Below are 15,709 nucleotides of genomic sequence, written 5' to 3'. Positions count from 1 at the left end.
ATACACACACACATATATATACACACACACATATATATACACACACATATATATACACACACATATATATACACACACACATATATACACACACATATATATACACACATATATATACACACACACTAGGGTGTCCCTGCTCCATCCCTCTATCAGTTTCGGGGTCCTTGGCCTGAAAACATTGAATTCCCCTGTACTAGACTATTCTGCTTTATTATTTGCCTTTACCAACATTACTGATATCTATCAACAATCTCATGGTGTATTTTGTAAAAGCACCAGCCCGACACTGTGCCTACCAATGGGACAGTTCATGTGGAGACAGCCGTAACTTATAGACAAGAGTTAGGTAAGAGAAGAACTGTGGACACATCCACATGCTGTCAAATACACATTTATTGTCGTGGAAAGCAACAATTTGTCAGCAGACATTGGGACATTTGTTAAGAGTATCATGGTGACACTCAAGTTTCAAAAAGGTGCGAGTTGTAAACTATTAAAGGTTAAGTTTGGTATTTTTTTACTTGGATCCTATTTCCCATGTTTTTGTGTCTAAGTGACTATTGGGACAGTCTTTGAAATTGGTCCCATTGAGGGAGAATGCTGCAGACTGCTGTCGCTAAATGGGCTGTAATGTAATCTCTGTTACATTACATCTACTAAATGTGCTTGTTTTTATAAGCTGAGATTTTTTATAACAAGTGTCTGACAACATTATGGAAGAACTTTACAGAGATCACTGGATCCCGTCGGTTTGTTTTTGTGTCCAACCAAATGTTAAGGAGAAATGTCTTTCTGAAATCTACACTTTCTGTTCTCCAACTCAACAAACTGACAACACCAGCACTCGTCTGTCCAACTCCACTCTCACTCCGGCAACAAATCACATGACATGAGAAACAGACGGGCTCAAGAGAAAGGTTTCTCTGTTGGGCTCTCTCCATAATGTTGTAGTGAACGTAGCATTACGTTGACAGTAAGGAGCTGCTCAGAGTGATTACATTACAGCCTGCTAATTGAACCAGTTTAAAAAGAAAACGTATTTGTTGCTATTAATCACTTGCACACGATAACATGGGAACATAGGGTCCAAGTTGAAAAAGTTCAGTGTGTATTGCAAATGTTTCAATGACGGATTACTTTGCACTGCAAAGCTAAATTTGTATCAGCCAGTAAACGGCATTTTAATACAGACAGCACTTTTGGCTCCATCACAGGCAATTAAACAATGCTGAGCTAAAGAGAGAGAGACACACACACACACACACAAAATACGAGTGAGACAAAGACGAGGACACAAACGAAAAATTCAAAAAGGGATCAAAATAAAATGGAAAGAGCACTAATGCCAAGAAGGAAACAAAGTTTTAACTGTGTTAAAGCAGGTTTTAGTAGGGTTGGTTGCAGAAGTATGGATGATGGGTCGCTAGTTGGATAGAGAAGTTGAAGGTGGGTAAAAAGAAAACCCTTTCTGAAGAAGGATTCACTTTGCTGACAGATCAGATTGCCTCGAGTTTCATCAAAAGAGCCGATGGTATACAGCAGCAACTGTGATGTAAGAATACTTGAGAACAGGAACATTTGACCAAGGTTTACTGTGTGTAATGACAGCATCCTAAATGCTTCCGGTACAAGCAAAATGGTGAGTATTGTGATTATTGCAAAAGAAGCAGAGTGTAGATTTACATGCAGTACAAGGGATCCAAAGATTCAGACGAGAGCAAACTGTTAAGTCTGCTGTCGATCCTCACTAGCCTCCACGTAAAAACATGTGAACCAAGGCAAACTGCAGCTTGTGATTCTCATGAGATAGTGTACAAATATACAAGCGTGGCTTCTTTCAGATTCTATGCAGGACATCTTCTCATGCAAAGTCCAAAATGTTGATTCTTCTGTTGGAAATAATCGATTTGCATACAGCTGTGGTCCAACATGTTAAAAGTAGTGTACCCCTTTCAGTGTGTTTGGAAGTTACAAAAACAAGATAGAAAAAATAAAAAAATAAAAGTGGAAGGCAAACCTGTATAAAACCATGCAACGGACCTCATGTGGGGAACAGCTGGGAACTACGCGGACTTCTCAAACTCCCAGCTGTCTTGAATGTTTTGAGCTTCACTCAGAGGAGAAATGTTTCTAAACACTATACCGTTACAACATAGACACGGAGTCATGTCAACAATACCAAACAGAACATTTCCTTAGGAAAGGAGCGGTGCATGGAAGAGGACTGTTGGCAGTTGACCTTCCTTAATTAACTTTTGGTTAGAACCGATCCTGTTGTTGTTATTGCTATATCTGTCAAAGCACTTTGTGAAGTCTTTGAAAAGGTGCCATATAAATAAAGTTATTATTATTATTATTATTATTATCCTGATGAGCCATTATTATCCTGGATGTGTTCCATCCTCTACTAACAGGTTATTTAATGAACACAATTAGTTGGTTATAGCCCCTGCCTTCTTTATTTGGGACCTACGCTTTAGGCATCTGAGACAAACTCAAACTTTAAATGTGGGGACTTTGATTTTGGAAAACAAATTATTAAAGAACACACACAAACATTCAAAAGACGTACCAAGGTCACAAGTGTCGGCAGTTGTCCCTGATGAGATTGTCTCTACGGTAACTGTCAGCTTCACAGTTACCAGTCATGCAAAATAAACCCAAATTGCCATTTAATTTATTAACAAACACAAAAACTATCAGTGTCCTGCAGAAATGTTTAAACTCTAAACTAATCAGCTGTGACTGGATCGTGTACCATGTCCCCAATATTGCAGACGAGACGTTGACCCTTTGTTTCCATTTTTGCAAGACACTGATAGTAAACACTAAAATCAGTTGTAAATTAGAGATAAATCAACTTGCCTAGCAGGACTTTAGCATCCTCGACATCAAAATCACCATCGCCATCTGTATCGTATGCCACCAGTTTACCTACAGCAGTAACACACACATGTAGACGTTCTGTTTGTTCTCACAGGAACTACAGTAAAAAAGGTTGAGAAGTGGACATTTACATGAATCATTCAACACAGACGGACACTTAAAGACATGCACCAAGCTTGTGGTAGATGGGACACTGGTTATCTTCTGTCTCATCAGTGTTTCTAACTGTTGGCATGAGCAAAAGGATCCTACATAAAACAAATTGTGTTTTATTTTTTATTAATAATAAAAATCACAATCTTGGTGAATCCCTTTAATTGTGGGGAAATATGGGAAACAGTGAGACAAGGTGGGTAAAAACAGGAAGTGGCAACAATCAGGGCATTTTTAGCTAGAATGTACATTACTAAATAAAAAGGACATTAATGAACTCTTGGAGGAGCCTACCCTATAAAAAGCTTGTGAGGAAGTGTTCTAGGTTTAGGACCAGTGGTATCAAAGGTGCTGGGTTAGAGTCTGCCAGCTACAGAGTAACTGAACCACAGAGGACGGGATGGACATGAGGTCAGAGCCCTGGATCTAAACCAGCTGAGAAAACGTTTTGTTCCAAATCAAGGCAGTATATTATTCACACGTTCCAGCGAAACAAGGAACACAACTTCCATCAATTTAACAAGGAGCATGTCATCGACGAACATCTGGAGAAATGACAGCCTTAATATTTTAGATTCAAGGCTCTGAGAAGAGTGTAAGGGAGAGAGGGAAATATCTGGAGAGCACAACAATAAGGACACAAGACAACAACCAAGAATGGAAGTACGGGGTGGGAGAGAGATATGCCTTGGGATTTTTACCTTGCAAGGCGTCAGACAGGTTAATTTGTAAGCCCTTAGCCTTGTCTGCATGCAAACACAAAACATACATATTGGAACAATAGCTTGATTAGGAAATCAGACAGAAGAGATTCATAATTCACACAAATAATTGAGTACTATACAAACTATGTTTAACATGAGTCGTTAAGGGTGCAGATTAGTGGCAGACATTATTCTATGATCAACAGTAACAGACGTGCATCTAACAGTACAGATCAGTGAAGAAGATTCATTGTTATGGGGTGGTTGCAGTATAAATTGCAGTCCACATGCTACGGACCAATGAGAGCAAAGTTATTTTGGTGAGTCAAATATATGTTGGTCATGAAATACTACTGTAACAAATGGAACCACCTAACAAAGCTCAATAGTGAAGTTGCAGAAGTGAAAATCTCATTCTTATTCTGAACCGAGGATTTAGATATTTAGGCATAATGTCGTTATCAAGCAAGGAGGACTAACCACGAGCTGTGAGACTATGAAACGACGATATATTCTCCTGTAGACACAAGACCCCATCCTTGTTTTAAGAAAAACATGTTTTGTGTGGCTCACCGTTACCATGGCAGTGTTTACCACACCAATAAACGTGTACGTGCTGCTCCACGGTCGCCTGCTCCTGGATTTCAAATCGGACCGATATGGGAACTCGTTTGGAAACTTACTTCTAGATTTTGAAAATGCGTTTCTGAAAGCTGCCACGCAGTTGACGAATCCGTCTTAATTTTTAGATCGGCCGTTAGCGTCGTAGTTTTTCTGGGGTTTCCGGAGGCTGTGAGGTTTACGTGACGAGTAGCTGCTTCACTCTTAAAATAATTATGTACGCAGTCTTGTACCTTTGCCCTTTTTCCACTCCGGATCAAATGTTTTATGGTCATGATTCACCCCGGACCGATTGGCTTAGTTCCTTCCTCATCTTTATACAAGGAGTTTCTGAAACGTCAGTAGAGTGAATGAATGGGAAATTCACTTCCGGAACTGGATCCCAGGGCTTTTAACACCATCGTCCTAGAGCTGTACTGAAATACAACAAATTCTCCATTCAATATAATGTTCCCAGGGGACTCTTGATCTAAATTCATCTTTCATCCTCCCAATCCAATATTTTTTGGCCCCGGGACAACAGTACGTCCTTAAGCTCGAACCCTGTTGGAGCAGTTTATCAAGAGGCCGGTCACTGTTGAGCTCTATGGTTAATAAAAAAACACTGTACAACCAATGGTGACCCATGATGGTATATGAGCCAGGTTGTTCATTTACTCAAATGTATCCAAAGTCTGCCTACATAAGCATGCAGCTTAGCCACACAGCATTGACAATCTATTCAAAATTAACTGATGTTTTCGTGGCATTTTTCTTTCACTTGATTTGACTCATCTGGAGGCTGACTTGCATCCTATTTTCTTAAGTATTTGACAGCAGACTGAAGTAGACTCGTGTCAGGTTGGTAATGAATGCTAATGTGATGATAGTGCTCCGACAATGGTTAATAGCATAGTTCTTATTCAACAGTTGAGGTGGACTTCAGGGACAGATGACAGGTGCATGCGATAGTGGACAGATGATGTCCGATCCTAAACTAGTTGCTTGCACACATTTCCAGCAAGGTGCATGAGGTGGAAAAGACTACAGAAAGGAAGAACATATTCAGATACTCTTTAATCCAAATGTAATCGTGATGCATCAAATACTTACCAAGGACTCCCTGATAGTCCACCAGGTCAAAGTAGACCACGGCTACAGATGTCCAGACGCCCAGCAGGGCCAGCACGATGAACCAGGTGAAGAAGCTGCTGCTGCTGCTGGACCCAGAGTCCCCCTTCTTCCCATTCTTATTTGCAGATTGGGTTTTAGAACCATCTGCAACATAAAGACAGTGTATGATGTCAGATTCACTAGTTCACACTTCACGTTTTTTGGAGTCAGGCATCGTTTTTACACTCAAATAAAACTGTGCTGTACATTCAAATCTACAAAAAAGAGAACAGCAAAGAAACCTGAGCAAAAGCATCACCCACACACTGTGTGTATGTATGTTGCATAAGCAGCAATATGGTCAGTGGTTGGTCTTTGAGAAGCTGACAGCCAATGTTATGTTACAGTCTCATCACAGACCTTAGTAACAAAGTAATACCAAGTATCTCTTAATGTTGGGCTGTCCTCCAAAGAAATTCTTAGTCGAGAAACACTTAAGATTTTGTCCACTTAATGAGTTTCTCTACGAAGAATCCCACCAAAGCACCATCTTAAATCTTGTGTTTACCAGAGATGTGCTCATAAGTTTCTTGGAAATAAGTAATTCAGCAGAAAAAAAAAAAAAAAAAAAAAAAAAAAAAACAATTTAATCGACCCAAGAAATCATAGTCGACTAAGACCAAATCGACCTATTAGTCGACAAATTGACTAAGAGGATCCATTTTAAACCTAAGAAAACTCTTCAGACATCCACACTACTACATTTTAGTTTTAAAATAAAAAATGATCTCTGTCCAAGCGAGCGTTTTAGCAGCATTTCAGAAATAATCTCAACCCACACTGCCACACCTGCGCACATCACGTACACGTACACTGGCTATGCGCTTGGCGGGCTACATGTAGGGCTGATAACACCGCTGGACATGGACATTGTCACAAAGTGTTCCAAAACCAGCTATCCTCCTGCTTATGTAGGCAGTAGTAGCATTAGTAAATAGTGAATGTAACTGCACAACAGCTGCTAGTATAGACAAAAAGGTCAGTATGGATGTGTTCCGAGCCAAGGCGCCGGAAGTAAGGGGGTAGGAAGCAGGGAGGGGGCCACTGGCTCACCCACTTTGGTGTTGGGATAGTGTGATCCCATCACATAAAGCTCTCTGGTTTTGGTTATGCCACTGGACAAAGAGTGGAATGACAAAAACGGACCCACAATGAACCTGGTTAAAATAAATGTAAATATTTAAATTAACTGGGATTAGCTTGGTTGGTTTACCTTTTCTCACCCTAAATCTCAAGATTTATTCTCAACTCCAAAACGGGACTCCAAGAAATGAGCTAACTATGTGCCAGTTGGATACATCTGCTACAAAAAGGACCATTAAGATACTCTGAAATGTTAGATTTTAACACTTCTGGGCATTCGGTTAGGAATCGTACGTCATCTGCTGTATCTGCGCTAATCCTCAGAATGGCTCTGGGGAAAGGAGCAGGGGTGTTGGGAATTCCATGGGTGCCGACATCCCACAATGCATGATGGGAGAAAATAGTGGCAGAGAGAATGAACAGGTGTTGAAGTCTGTTACATGGTGCTAGGTCAAACTCGGACACACACTCAAAGAGCAATATACAGTCTAACAATCTGCACAGATACAATGTTACCCCTGAACCAGTACAAAATCCATTGATACCCTAGCATGATAAACTCAACACACTGACATCTACATTTGAGTAACAGACATCTAGTTCAAATTGTCCTGCTCAAAATCCCATTGAAAGAACCCTGAAATACATCTGGTCATCTGGTTTCCGCTTCACTCACTTATTTGGTACCAGGTCCTTTTTTCTTTTTAAATACTCGTTTTCCCCTCAGTGTATGCGGGATTCTAAAGATCGAGAAAACGGCCGTGACATCAACTTCAACTGGACACTCGACAAATCCAACAGTTCTCATCAGAACTCCTCACTTAATCCTTAACCCTGCAACCAACCAACCAACCAACCAGGCCCCTCAATGACCTCCACACTCCTGTCCTTCTCAGCTCTCTTGTCCGTAGCCTTTGAAGCTTTCCTCACCTTGCATTTCCCCAGTTATCACCATGGGGATAGCATTGACGACAGGAGACATGGCGGACTCGACCGCGGTCGCTGGATCCCCCATCCTTCAACCGACTGCCTGGGAAAATGGTATCTCTGCCTCCTGGTCTCACCTCCTCTGTCCCTCCCTTCTTTCTCTATTGACTGGCTTTCTTTCGCTTGCTCATCTGTCAGTAATCCTTGCTCTCTGTCACTTTTTTCTGAGCCCAATATGTTTCTGGAGGTCAAACACAGCTATTTATAGTGCTGTTAGACCAGCTGGCTCTGACACACAGAGAGGAGGAAGAACAGTTTGAGCGGGCACTGCCAGCTTTAAAGGGCCACCCCTTTCCCTCCGATAGGTTTTACAGTCACATTTCACTACATTTTCATATTAGAAAAAGAAGCTTTGCAACCAACTGAGACAACAAAAACAGGGTTCCGTCTTCATTTTGCATTTACTGTAATTAACCCTTTGATTCAGCTTTATTTAAGGCATTTGTAATGCACAACGTTTCACTCCACTCTACTGCTGATGTCACTTCAATTTCATAAACACCAAGGCCTATCCAGATTGGAAAGGTGCATGAACAGCGTCATACTGAAGTTTCACTCGACGGCAAATACATTTTTCTGAGCTATTTTCTTTAAGTGGCACAGAAGCATTAAAACCAATGAAACTGCACTTTAGCAGAAACCAACATATGGATGCACAATTATGGCCAAAATGCTAATCACAATTATTTTGATCAATATTGAAATTGCGATTATCACGAATATTCATCGATTTTAGGGACACAATCATCATCATCATGCTACTGCTAATGTACAAATCTTAATGTTAATGTACAAAACGATTCCGGTATCGGTTTGATGCTGTGCTCATGTACTCATACAACTACTTCGATACAACCGCACCCGATTCCACTGCACGCATGATCGTGGACACGTGCAGTCACTTTGCCAGGAAGTGAGAGAAACACTGAATCACTTCAAAAGAGCAAAGAATAAACCATCTTTTTTGACATATTGCACAGGATTATCTTTGCTTATGACGGTTATAAATGGCTACTGATTAGGGCTGGGTATCGTTCAAAATATTACAATGCCAGTATTTTTTAAGTGATACCGAGACGGGTATGAGGGTTGTGAACATTGCGGTGCTCTACAGGGGATACTCACACAGACAAGATTAACATCCACAGAGATTTCAAATTCCATACAAATAAAAGTCACATTGAATATTGCCCTGAGATCAAACCACCAAATATAAACCTTCATCCGAGATGCTGAGTCAGTCAGCCCCTCTGACCTTGGCTTATGGAAAAAAGTAAATGGTTTTATGAAATACCACATACAGATCCATAGGCATTGGCAACATATGTGAATATGGTTAGACAATATAACTAAATCGTTGCCCCTAGTTTAAATCAATTAGGAATAGATTTTTTTATTTATTTTTTTTAAACGTACAGCAACAACAAACTGTGTTCAGCAGAATAAAATGACAGGCATGATAAAACTGATACCACCATCATCATCATCTGCTGAATGAAGTGTTGCTGTAGCTACAAAGTGGACCTCAGGGCACAAACTGTTACTGAAGGGAACCGGCATGGTGACATACAGTATGTGACAGCAAGAAATTCAGGTTTACACATTCAAGTCATCGTTATTCTAATTATCAATGCATCATAGCAGTGAATAGGAGAATAATGAGGTTAATCTGACTTCTTGTTCTTCTGCTCCCAACCCATTTCAATTTCTCAAAACAGTTCAACAGCAGACACCTCATACATAACCAGGTCAACCTAAAGTGCATTATTATGGCTTGTTTTCAAGGATGCAAAACAAGCCCACTGCCTTAATAATGACTCATGTTAAATTCCCACTGTTGATCACAATTCCCTCACGAACCAACACTGCCACAATATTATATGGACACACCTCACACACAAGCTAGCACAAAAAATAACTTCACACACACTTCAGAAGAAAACATAAAAACCATGCACCATACCTATCTGTTCTTCTATGCACTTCATTCTCATCGGACCACAGCAGCTAGTTCACGTATGTACATGAACACACACACTAACAATCTTCTGTTCCAAACAAATAGGAACTCTCTGCTCCGTCTCTTCTCTGTGAGGCTCAGGACAAGTTCAGTTGGAGACGTTTTTCTGCGTCTTATGTAAGGGCTGCTGTGCACGCCTTCAAACCAAACATCTCTTCCCTGTGACTTTGAACAAGCAGGCCTGTTCAGTAGGGGTGGGGATCTCTAGGCACCTCAAAATTCCATTCAGATTCTCAGGGCTACGATGCCATTATGAAACCATTAGAGATTCATTTTGATGCATCGAAATGTTTCTATACATGATTTAGATTTTCTCACTGACTATCTGCTATTTTTAAAACACTGCATATTGGTAATGATTCATAATTTAAAAAACTGATGAATTTACTTCCATTATCTTTTATTAATTCAATATTAGCAACAAATAGAAGAGATGCGTCAACTGGAGGATTACATTTCCAGCACTGCAAAGAGAAATAAAACGGGGCCAGTAGCAGGATCCTGTAGTAAAAACACAGCTCAGAACAAGCCGTCTTATTCACCAATACATAATGTAGAATTCTCTTCAAACATTCAGCTCTCGTACAAACAGAACACTCCCTGGAAGATGTGGTAAAACTACATGCCACACAACGTGTTACTGCCGATCTCCCCCCCCCCCCCCCCATGTTCATGTGTACACACATGCAGGTTTAACCATCATTCTACTCACTCACATTCACGAAGCTTTGACAATGTGGAATTAATGCCAACCGCTGACCCAACATTAAAACAGCTGTCTGGATAAGTGAGGACCAGGGGTTCTCTATTTGAGAAATGTCTTTAACAAAACCCACACATGTGATGATTGACGTCCACCTAGCAGCCAACTACATCCACTCCTTTAGTGCAGTACTGACAGAGACCTGATCTGTGACAGTGCACAGTAGTACGTTCCAATGATGGAAGAAATCCCCAGAAAGTCACTAGCATTAGCTAGAGCTGTGTGTCAAGCTCATTCGATTATATCACTGGCTCACTGCAAACAGCTGGTCATAACAGACTACTATACTTGATATAATCATGTGCCATTTACTGTAACATGGCACCAGAAAATACTGGTTTCTGTTTTGCTGGCAGGCATCATGGCCTCTATAAAGGACACATCAAACACAGCATTGATCCCAATGTCCACAGGCTAGAGCCGAGTGCTTTCTTTAAGGATTTGACTAGAGTAAAGAAAACGAACCTGGATGTGACAACATATCTTGCTTGGATGCTAAATGAGGCACTAGGTTAGTATATACATTTGTTCAGACGACCAGAAGAAATTATCATTTTTTTCTTTATTTAAAAACCAATCGCAATCTGTCTGGCCTCGTCTGTACGGCATGCATGGCTCTGTACAGGAAACAGGGCAGAGCTGGACAACAATTAAACCCAGTATGTCACATTGCCCCAGAGTCCTAACACCAAAAATCATGAAGATCAGAGGTGACTGTTCAACATGCGTGTTTGGTTTGATTCAACAGCAGACAGAATAATGTAGCATCAAGCTAAAATATGGTGAGTTTTATATCTCAAGGATTTAGATAAGAACACGCTCTGCACATGCAAAGAACACAGCATCACACGTCAGTCAAGGCTTTTACCCTTACAGCTGTGCATACTTCAGCAACTCCCAGCCATTTGGAGGGGGGGGGGGGGCTGAGGGATTGAAATGATACATGTAGAAAAGTAAAAATAATTCATGACAAAGAGACATGTGAATGGGATAAATAAGACTTGAGTAAAGGTCAAATATATCAACAGAAATCAACTGATGATAAGTTCCCCACTCCCATATGGATTCTCACGGATCCAGGATTCATTTTACCATAAGATCAGACATCGTGAGATAGTTCAGCCTGAGTGCCTCTAAACTGTTAAGTGGATGTTGAAAACACCCCACATACAATTTACTGTTTACTCATCAAGCTCGACTGAGGGCCAAAAGCAATATTTGATAAGCCACTCTCAGTGTTTGATAATATGATGCAACTCAAATAAATACTAATAAAGGGCACGGGCCGTTCTCTTTCAGTAGTGGGTTAACTACGGCTTTAGAAAACCTCACTTTGATTTTCACCTTTACTTTTTGCACGTGCTCTCATTCCAATGTGTCTCACCATCCAGTCAGCTGCTGAACCTTTAAACTACTTATTGTCTCTCACTGATACAAGATGCAACTAACTGTCATTATACATCTTTGTGAATATCATTTCTGTGTCTGGAAAAGAAATGCTGATGTAGCATTTTGTTTCTTTTGAAACAATAGACTAAAACATACAGGCCATAGAGGTCTTTCATTATTTGATTCAAATATTATACAATTGTATCCATTTCTAATTGAATAAATGAGTTTGTTCTCCCTTCATATATGAAATCCTGAGTACTTGTTGCGCGTGTCATTGTAATCGGAGCATACACTGTTCAACCATACAGCATGCATAGGGGCTGTGGTGGGCGGGGTTAAGAAAAAACACGAGAAAAACTGAACATTTTGTTCCCTGACTTTTCTAACCGTAACAGTGCCTTTTGATCCGCTCCTACGGACACAGCATTACCTCTGAAGAGCAATCTACCATCAGTTGAAAAGCAAAAGGTGCATATTTTGAAGATGCATTACATTTTTCTTGTTTGCCAACTTTGTCAGCTTTCATTCATCTGGAAAATGTGGAGCGCTGAAAGTTGGTATCAACAAATGCAGCACCACGTGTATTCAAAACACATTTATTTTCATAGAAATATTTAAAGTTGTTTTTATAGTTTCTTCTGGTCACTCCACTGTATTCCATATAGTTTTGCTGTGGTATGGGGGCTACCATCCCAGTCTAACTTGCTATAGGGGACTCGAGCCCCGAGCAGGCGGTAGAGGACAGTGTCCTCTAGTAAAGTTACTTACGGTTTGTTTGAACACAACATGGGCTCATGCTCAGGGACCCACAGACACACGTCAGCGTGGGGCTGAAATACACAACTGCATCACGCATCGGTTTCAGTGCACCAAGAATCCATTAAAGCCTACTATTTATCTAAGCGGTACTTTGTCCACTTTGACGCTTATAAATAAAGGGACAACGTGCCGAGTCTGTTTTAATAACTCCAGAGTAACGTCACGAAAACATTCGCGAGGCTTTACACCATATTTGAATAGAGCCGCGCGCGATGCCCTCTTCCATTGCGAATACAAAAGCAGAGCTATCGAATGTAATGGGGGTCCCCCACGAGCCACGTATAACTCCACCCACGGCTTCTTATATTGACACGTGAGCATTTGGAAGAGTGACTGGACTAGAATGGGGGCGGGGTGCTCAGCGCCCCGGGGTGCACACATAACCTACTGGCACTGCTGGTACAACTGACGGCGCACAGGCCTACATGTCTGAGTGGGTTATGGGGGTGTAAAATATATAAACTCACACGAGAGCAACGCTTAAATTCAGTGCGTGCCGGCGTTCCACTGTAATCCCACGAGCTGGAGTTGCAAAGACCAACCAGCCGGAGCACCGGATGAACAACTAGCGTATCAATGCTACTTCTGTCGCGTCCTGCTAATATAGAGTTATATAGGCAAACTAAATGCAGAGCTAACGATAGTAACTATGATTTTGTTTCGATATCAAAAGCTCTGCGCGTTAAATAACGTAATGTAATGTCGGTAACGTGACATCGTTGACGTGTTCACATTAATAGGAGAAAGGCTGTGCTTAAATGAACAGCGCTACATGCTCCACTAACCCTCTTAAACAGACTCACTTGCACGGAGCAGCTAACACGTCTACAGCATCTTCTGAAGCTAAATTAAGCTAGCTAGCCAGGACTGGGCCCTGGATGAAAGAACAGCCTGACACCCGATTAACTTTGAAAGGCTGCAACGCATCATCCCACCACAGCAACCAGCGATACAACGGGACAGAAAAAAAAAAAGCAGCGACGCACCTTTGGGTTTTACGTGCACTTTAGCGCTTTTCTTTGAAACCATGGCGAGTATCTGGCTGGTGGACCTCTGAGAGAAGAGTGGAAGAGCAGCTGGAGCCTGTACTTTTAGCACTGAAAAGGAATCAAATGTACTTCTCCTGCTTCATAAAGCCCAGAACCGCCTCATCCACCTTGGGACAAACAGTTCTTTAGACCAATGACAGACTCGCCACACAGAAATAGGCGGGGCACGTGTACTGTCAGACCAATTGACTTCGAGGGGCGTCACGTTAATTCAACCCTGTGGATAGTCTTATTTTCGCCCCGCCCCCCTGCCCTTCTGGAACGTGGCAAGATGGTAGCTCCCCTGCTTTCTTTTTTTCTCTCCTCTCCAAACCAATTTATATTATAATCTCAATAAATATCAACACACAACAGCATATAGATTGATGAATTCCTTATTTGACCGGATTAACTACAGTAAAATTCATTAAAGCAGCAATCTTGGCCTGTAGGCCTGCTTTCAACAAGGCTGCTCATTTTCTCTTGGGATATTTCAATGTGAATGAATACATATGCATAAAACACAACTTTGCATTTGATTTATATTCACAGTTTCCCTGTCAATACAGAATGAACAATGACATGGTCAGTCAGAATTGCATCACAACAGCATACCACATTAGGTACACCTTGCTAGTACCGGGTTGGACCCCCTTTGCCTTCAGAACTGCCTTAATTCTTCGTAGCATAGATTCAACAAGGTGTTGGAAACATTCCTCACAGATTTTGGTGCATATTGACATGATAGCATCACGCAGTTGCTCCAGATTTGTCGGCTGCACATCCATGATGCAAATCTCCCGTTCCACCACATCCCAAAGGTGCTCCATTGAAGTGAACTCATTGTCATGTTCAAGAAAGCAGTTTGAGATGATTTGAGCTTTGTGTCCTGCTGGAAGTAGCCATCAGAAGATGGGTCCACTGTGGTCATAAAGGGATGGACATGGTCAGCAACAATACTCAGGTAGGCCGTGGCGTTTAAACGATGCTCAATTGGTACTACGGAGCCCAAAGTGTGCCAAGAAAATATCCCCCACACCATTACACCACCACCAGCAGCCTGAACCGTTGATACAGGCAGGATGGATCCATGCTTTTATGCTGTTTACACCAAATTCTGACCCTACCATCTGAATGTCGCAGCTGAAATCGAGACTCATCAGACCAGCCAACGTTTCTCTAATCTTCTATTGTCACATGTTGGTGAGCCTGTGAGCCAGCCTCAGTTTCCTGTTCTTAGCTGACAGGAGTGGCACACGGTGTGGTCTTCTGCTGCTGTAGCCCATCTGCTTCAAGGTTCCACGTGTTGTGCATTCAGAGATGGTGTTCTGCATACCTTGGTTGTAACGAGTGGTTATTGGAGTTACTGTTGCCTTTCCATCATCTCCAACCACTCTGCCCATTCTCCTCTGACCTCTGACATCAACAAGGCATTTTCGTCCACACAACTGCCGCTCACTGGATATTTTCTCTTTTTTGGACCATTCTCTGTAAACCCTAGAGATGGTTGTGCGTGAAAACCGGTTTGAAAATCAGTTTGAACTTCAGCAAGTCGTCTTCACCACGTCTAGATGCCTAAATGCATTGAGTTGCTGCCATGTGATTGGCTGATTAGCTATTTGTGTTAACAAGCAATTGAACAGGTGTGCCTAATAAAGTGGCCAGTGAGTGTATATGTGCATGGAAAAAAATACATATAAACAGAAACAAGTTTAAACACAATTTTAGCCAATAGGCCATGGTGGGGGGATCTGAGGGGTCTGGTGGTGCTGTAAGGGCCGAGAAGCTCCAAGATATATGTAGGGGCGAGACCATGAAGAGGTATGTAGACAAATAGAATGATTTTGATGAGCCAGTGTTAGGATGTAGGAATAGGGCTGATGTGGTCTCATTTTTTGAACCTTGTTAAAAACCGGGCAGCAGCGTTTTGCATTAGCTGTATATGGTAAAAGTTAGCCTAAGAAAGGCCGAGGTAGATGGAGTTACAGTATGTGTTTATTTATTGTGTTATAGTATTTGTAACAGCACTTTCAGCCACCTTTTACTCCAACAGCCGATTGAAAGAATATGCGGATGACTTGCTGACCAACAATCAACA

The 15,709-nt window shown here is 41.5% G+C and overlaps 1 protein-coding gene across 6 annotated transcripts in view; it reads right to left on the bottom strand.

Moving 5' to 3' along the window:
• Positions 1-13,860, bottom strand: part of asph (aspartate beta-hydroxylase) — a 46,604-nt gene extending 32,744 nt beyond the window's left edge. For 2 of the 6 annotated variants that reach the window (XM_031877196.1, XM_031877197.1), the window contains exons 1-4: positions 7,533-9,546; positions 5,460-5,624; positions 3,744-3,788; positions 2,869-2,937 (exon numbers count right to left, since the gene is read on the bottom strand). In XM_031877196.1, coding sequence (XP_031733056.1) covers positions 2,869-2,937; positions 3,744-3,788; positions 5,460-5,624; positions 7,533-7,617 — 364 coding nt within the window. In that variant the 5' untranslated portion in view covers positions 7,618-9,546. The other 4 variants (XM_031877198.1, XM_031877200.1, XM_031877199.1 and 1 more) reach the window with 4 other exon arrangements.
• Between the last annotated feature and the right edge of the window lie 1,849 nt (positions 13,861-15,709).

The sequence above is a fragment of the Anarrhichthys ocellatus genome, unplaced genomic scaffold, assembly GCF_004355925.1.
Source record: "Anarrhichthys ocellatus isolate YVR2014 unplaced genomic scaffold, GSC_Weel_1.0 scaffold129, whole genome shotgun sequence".
In the NCBI taxonomy this organism is placed as follows: Eukaryota; Metazoa; Chordata; class Actinopteri; order Perciformes; family Anarhichadidae; genus Anarrhichthys; species Anarrhichthys ocellatus.
The sequence above is the reverse complement of the archived record's forward strand: the minus strand, read 5'-3'. Positions and strand labels throughout refer to the sequence as shown.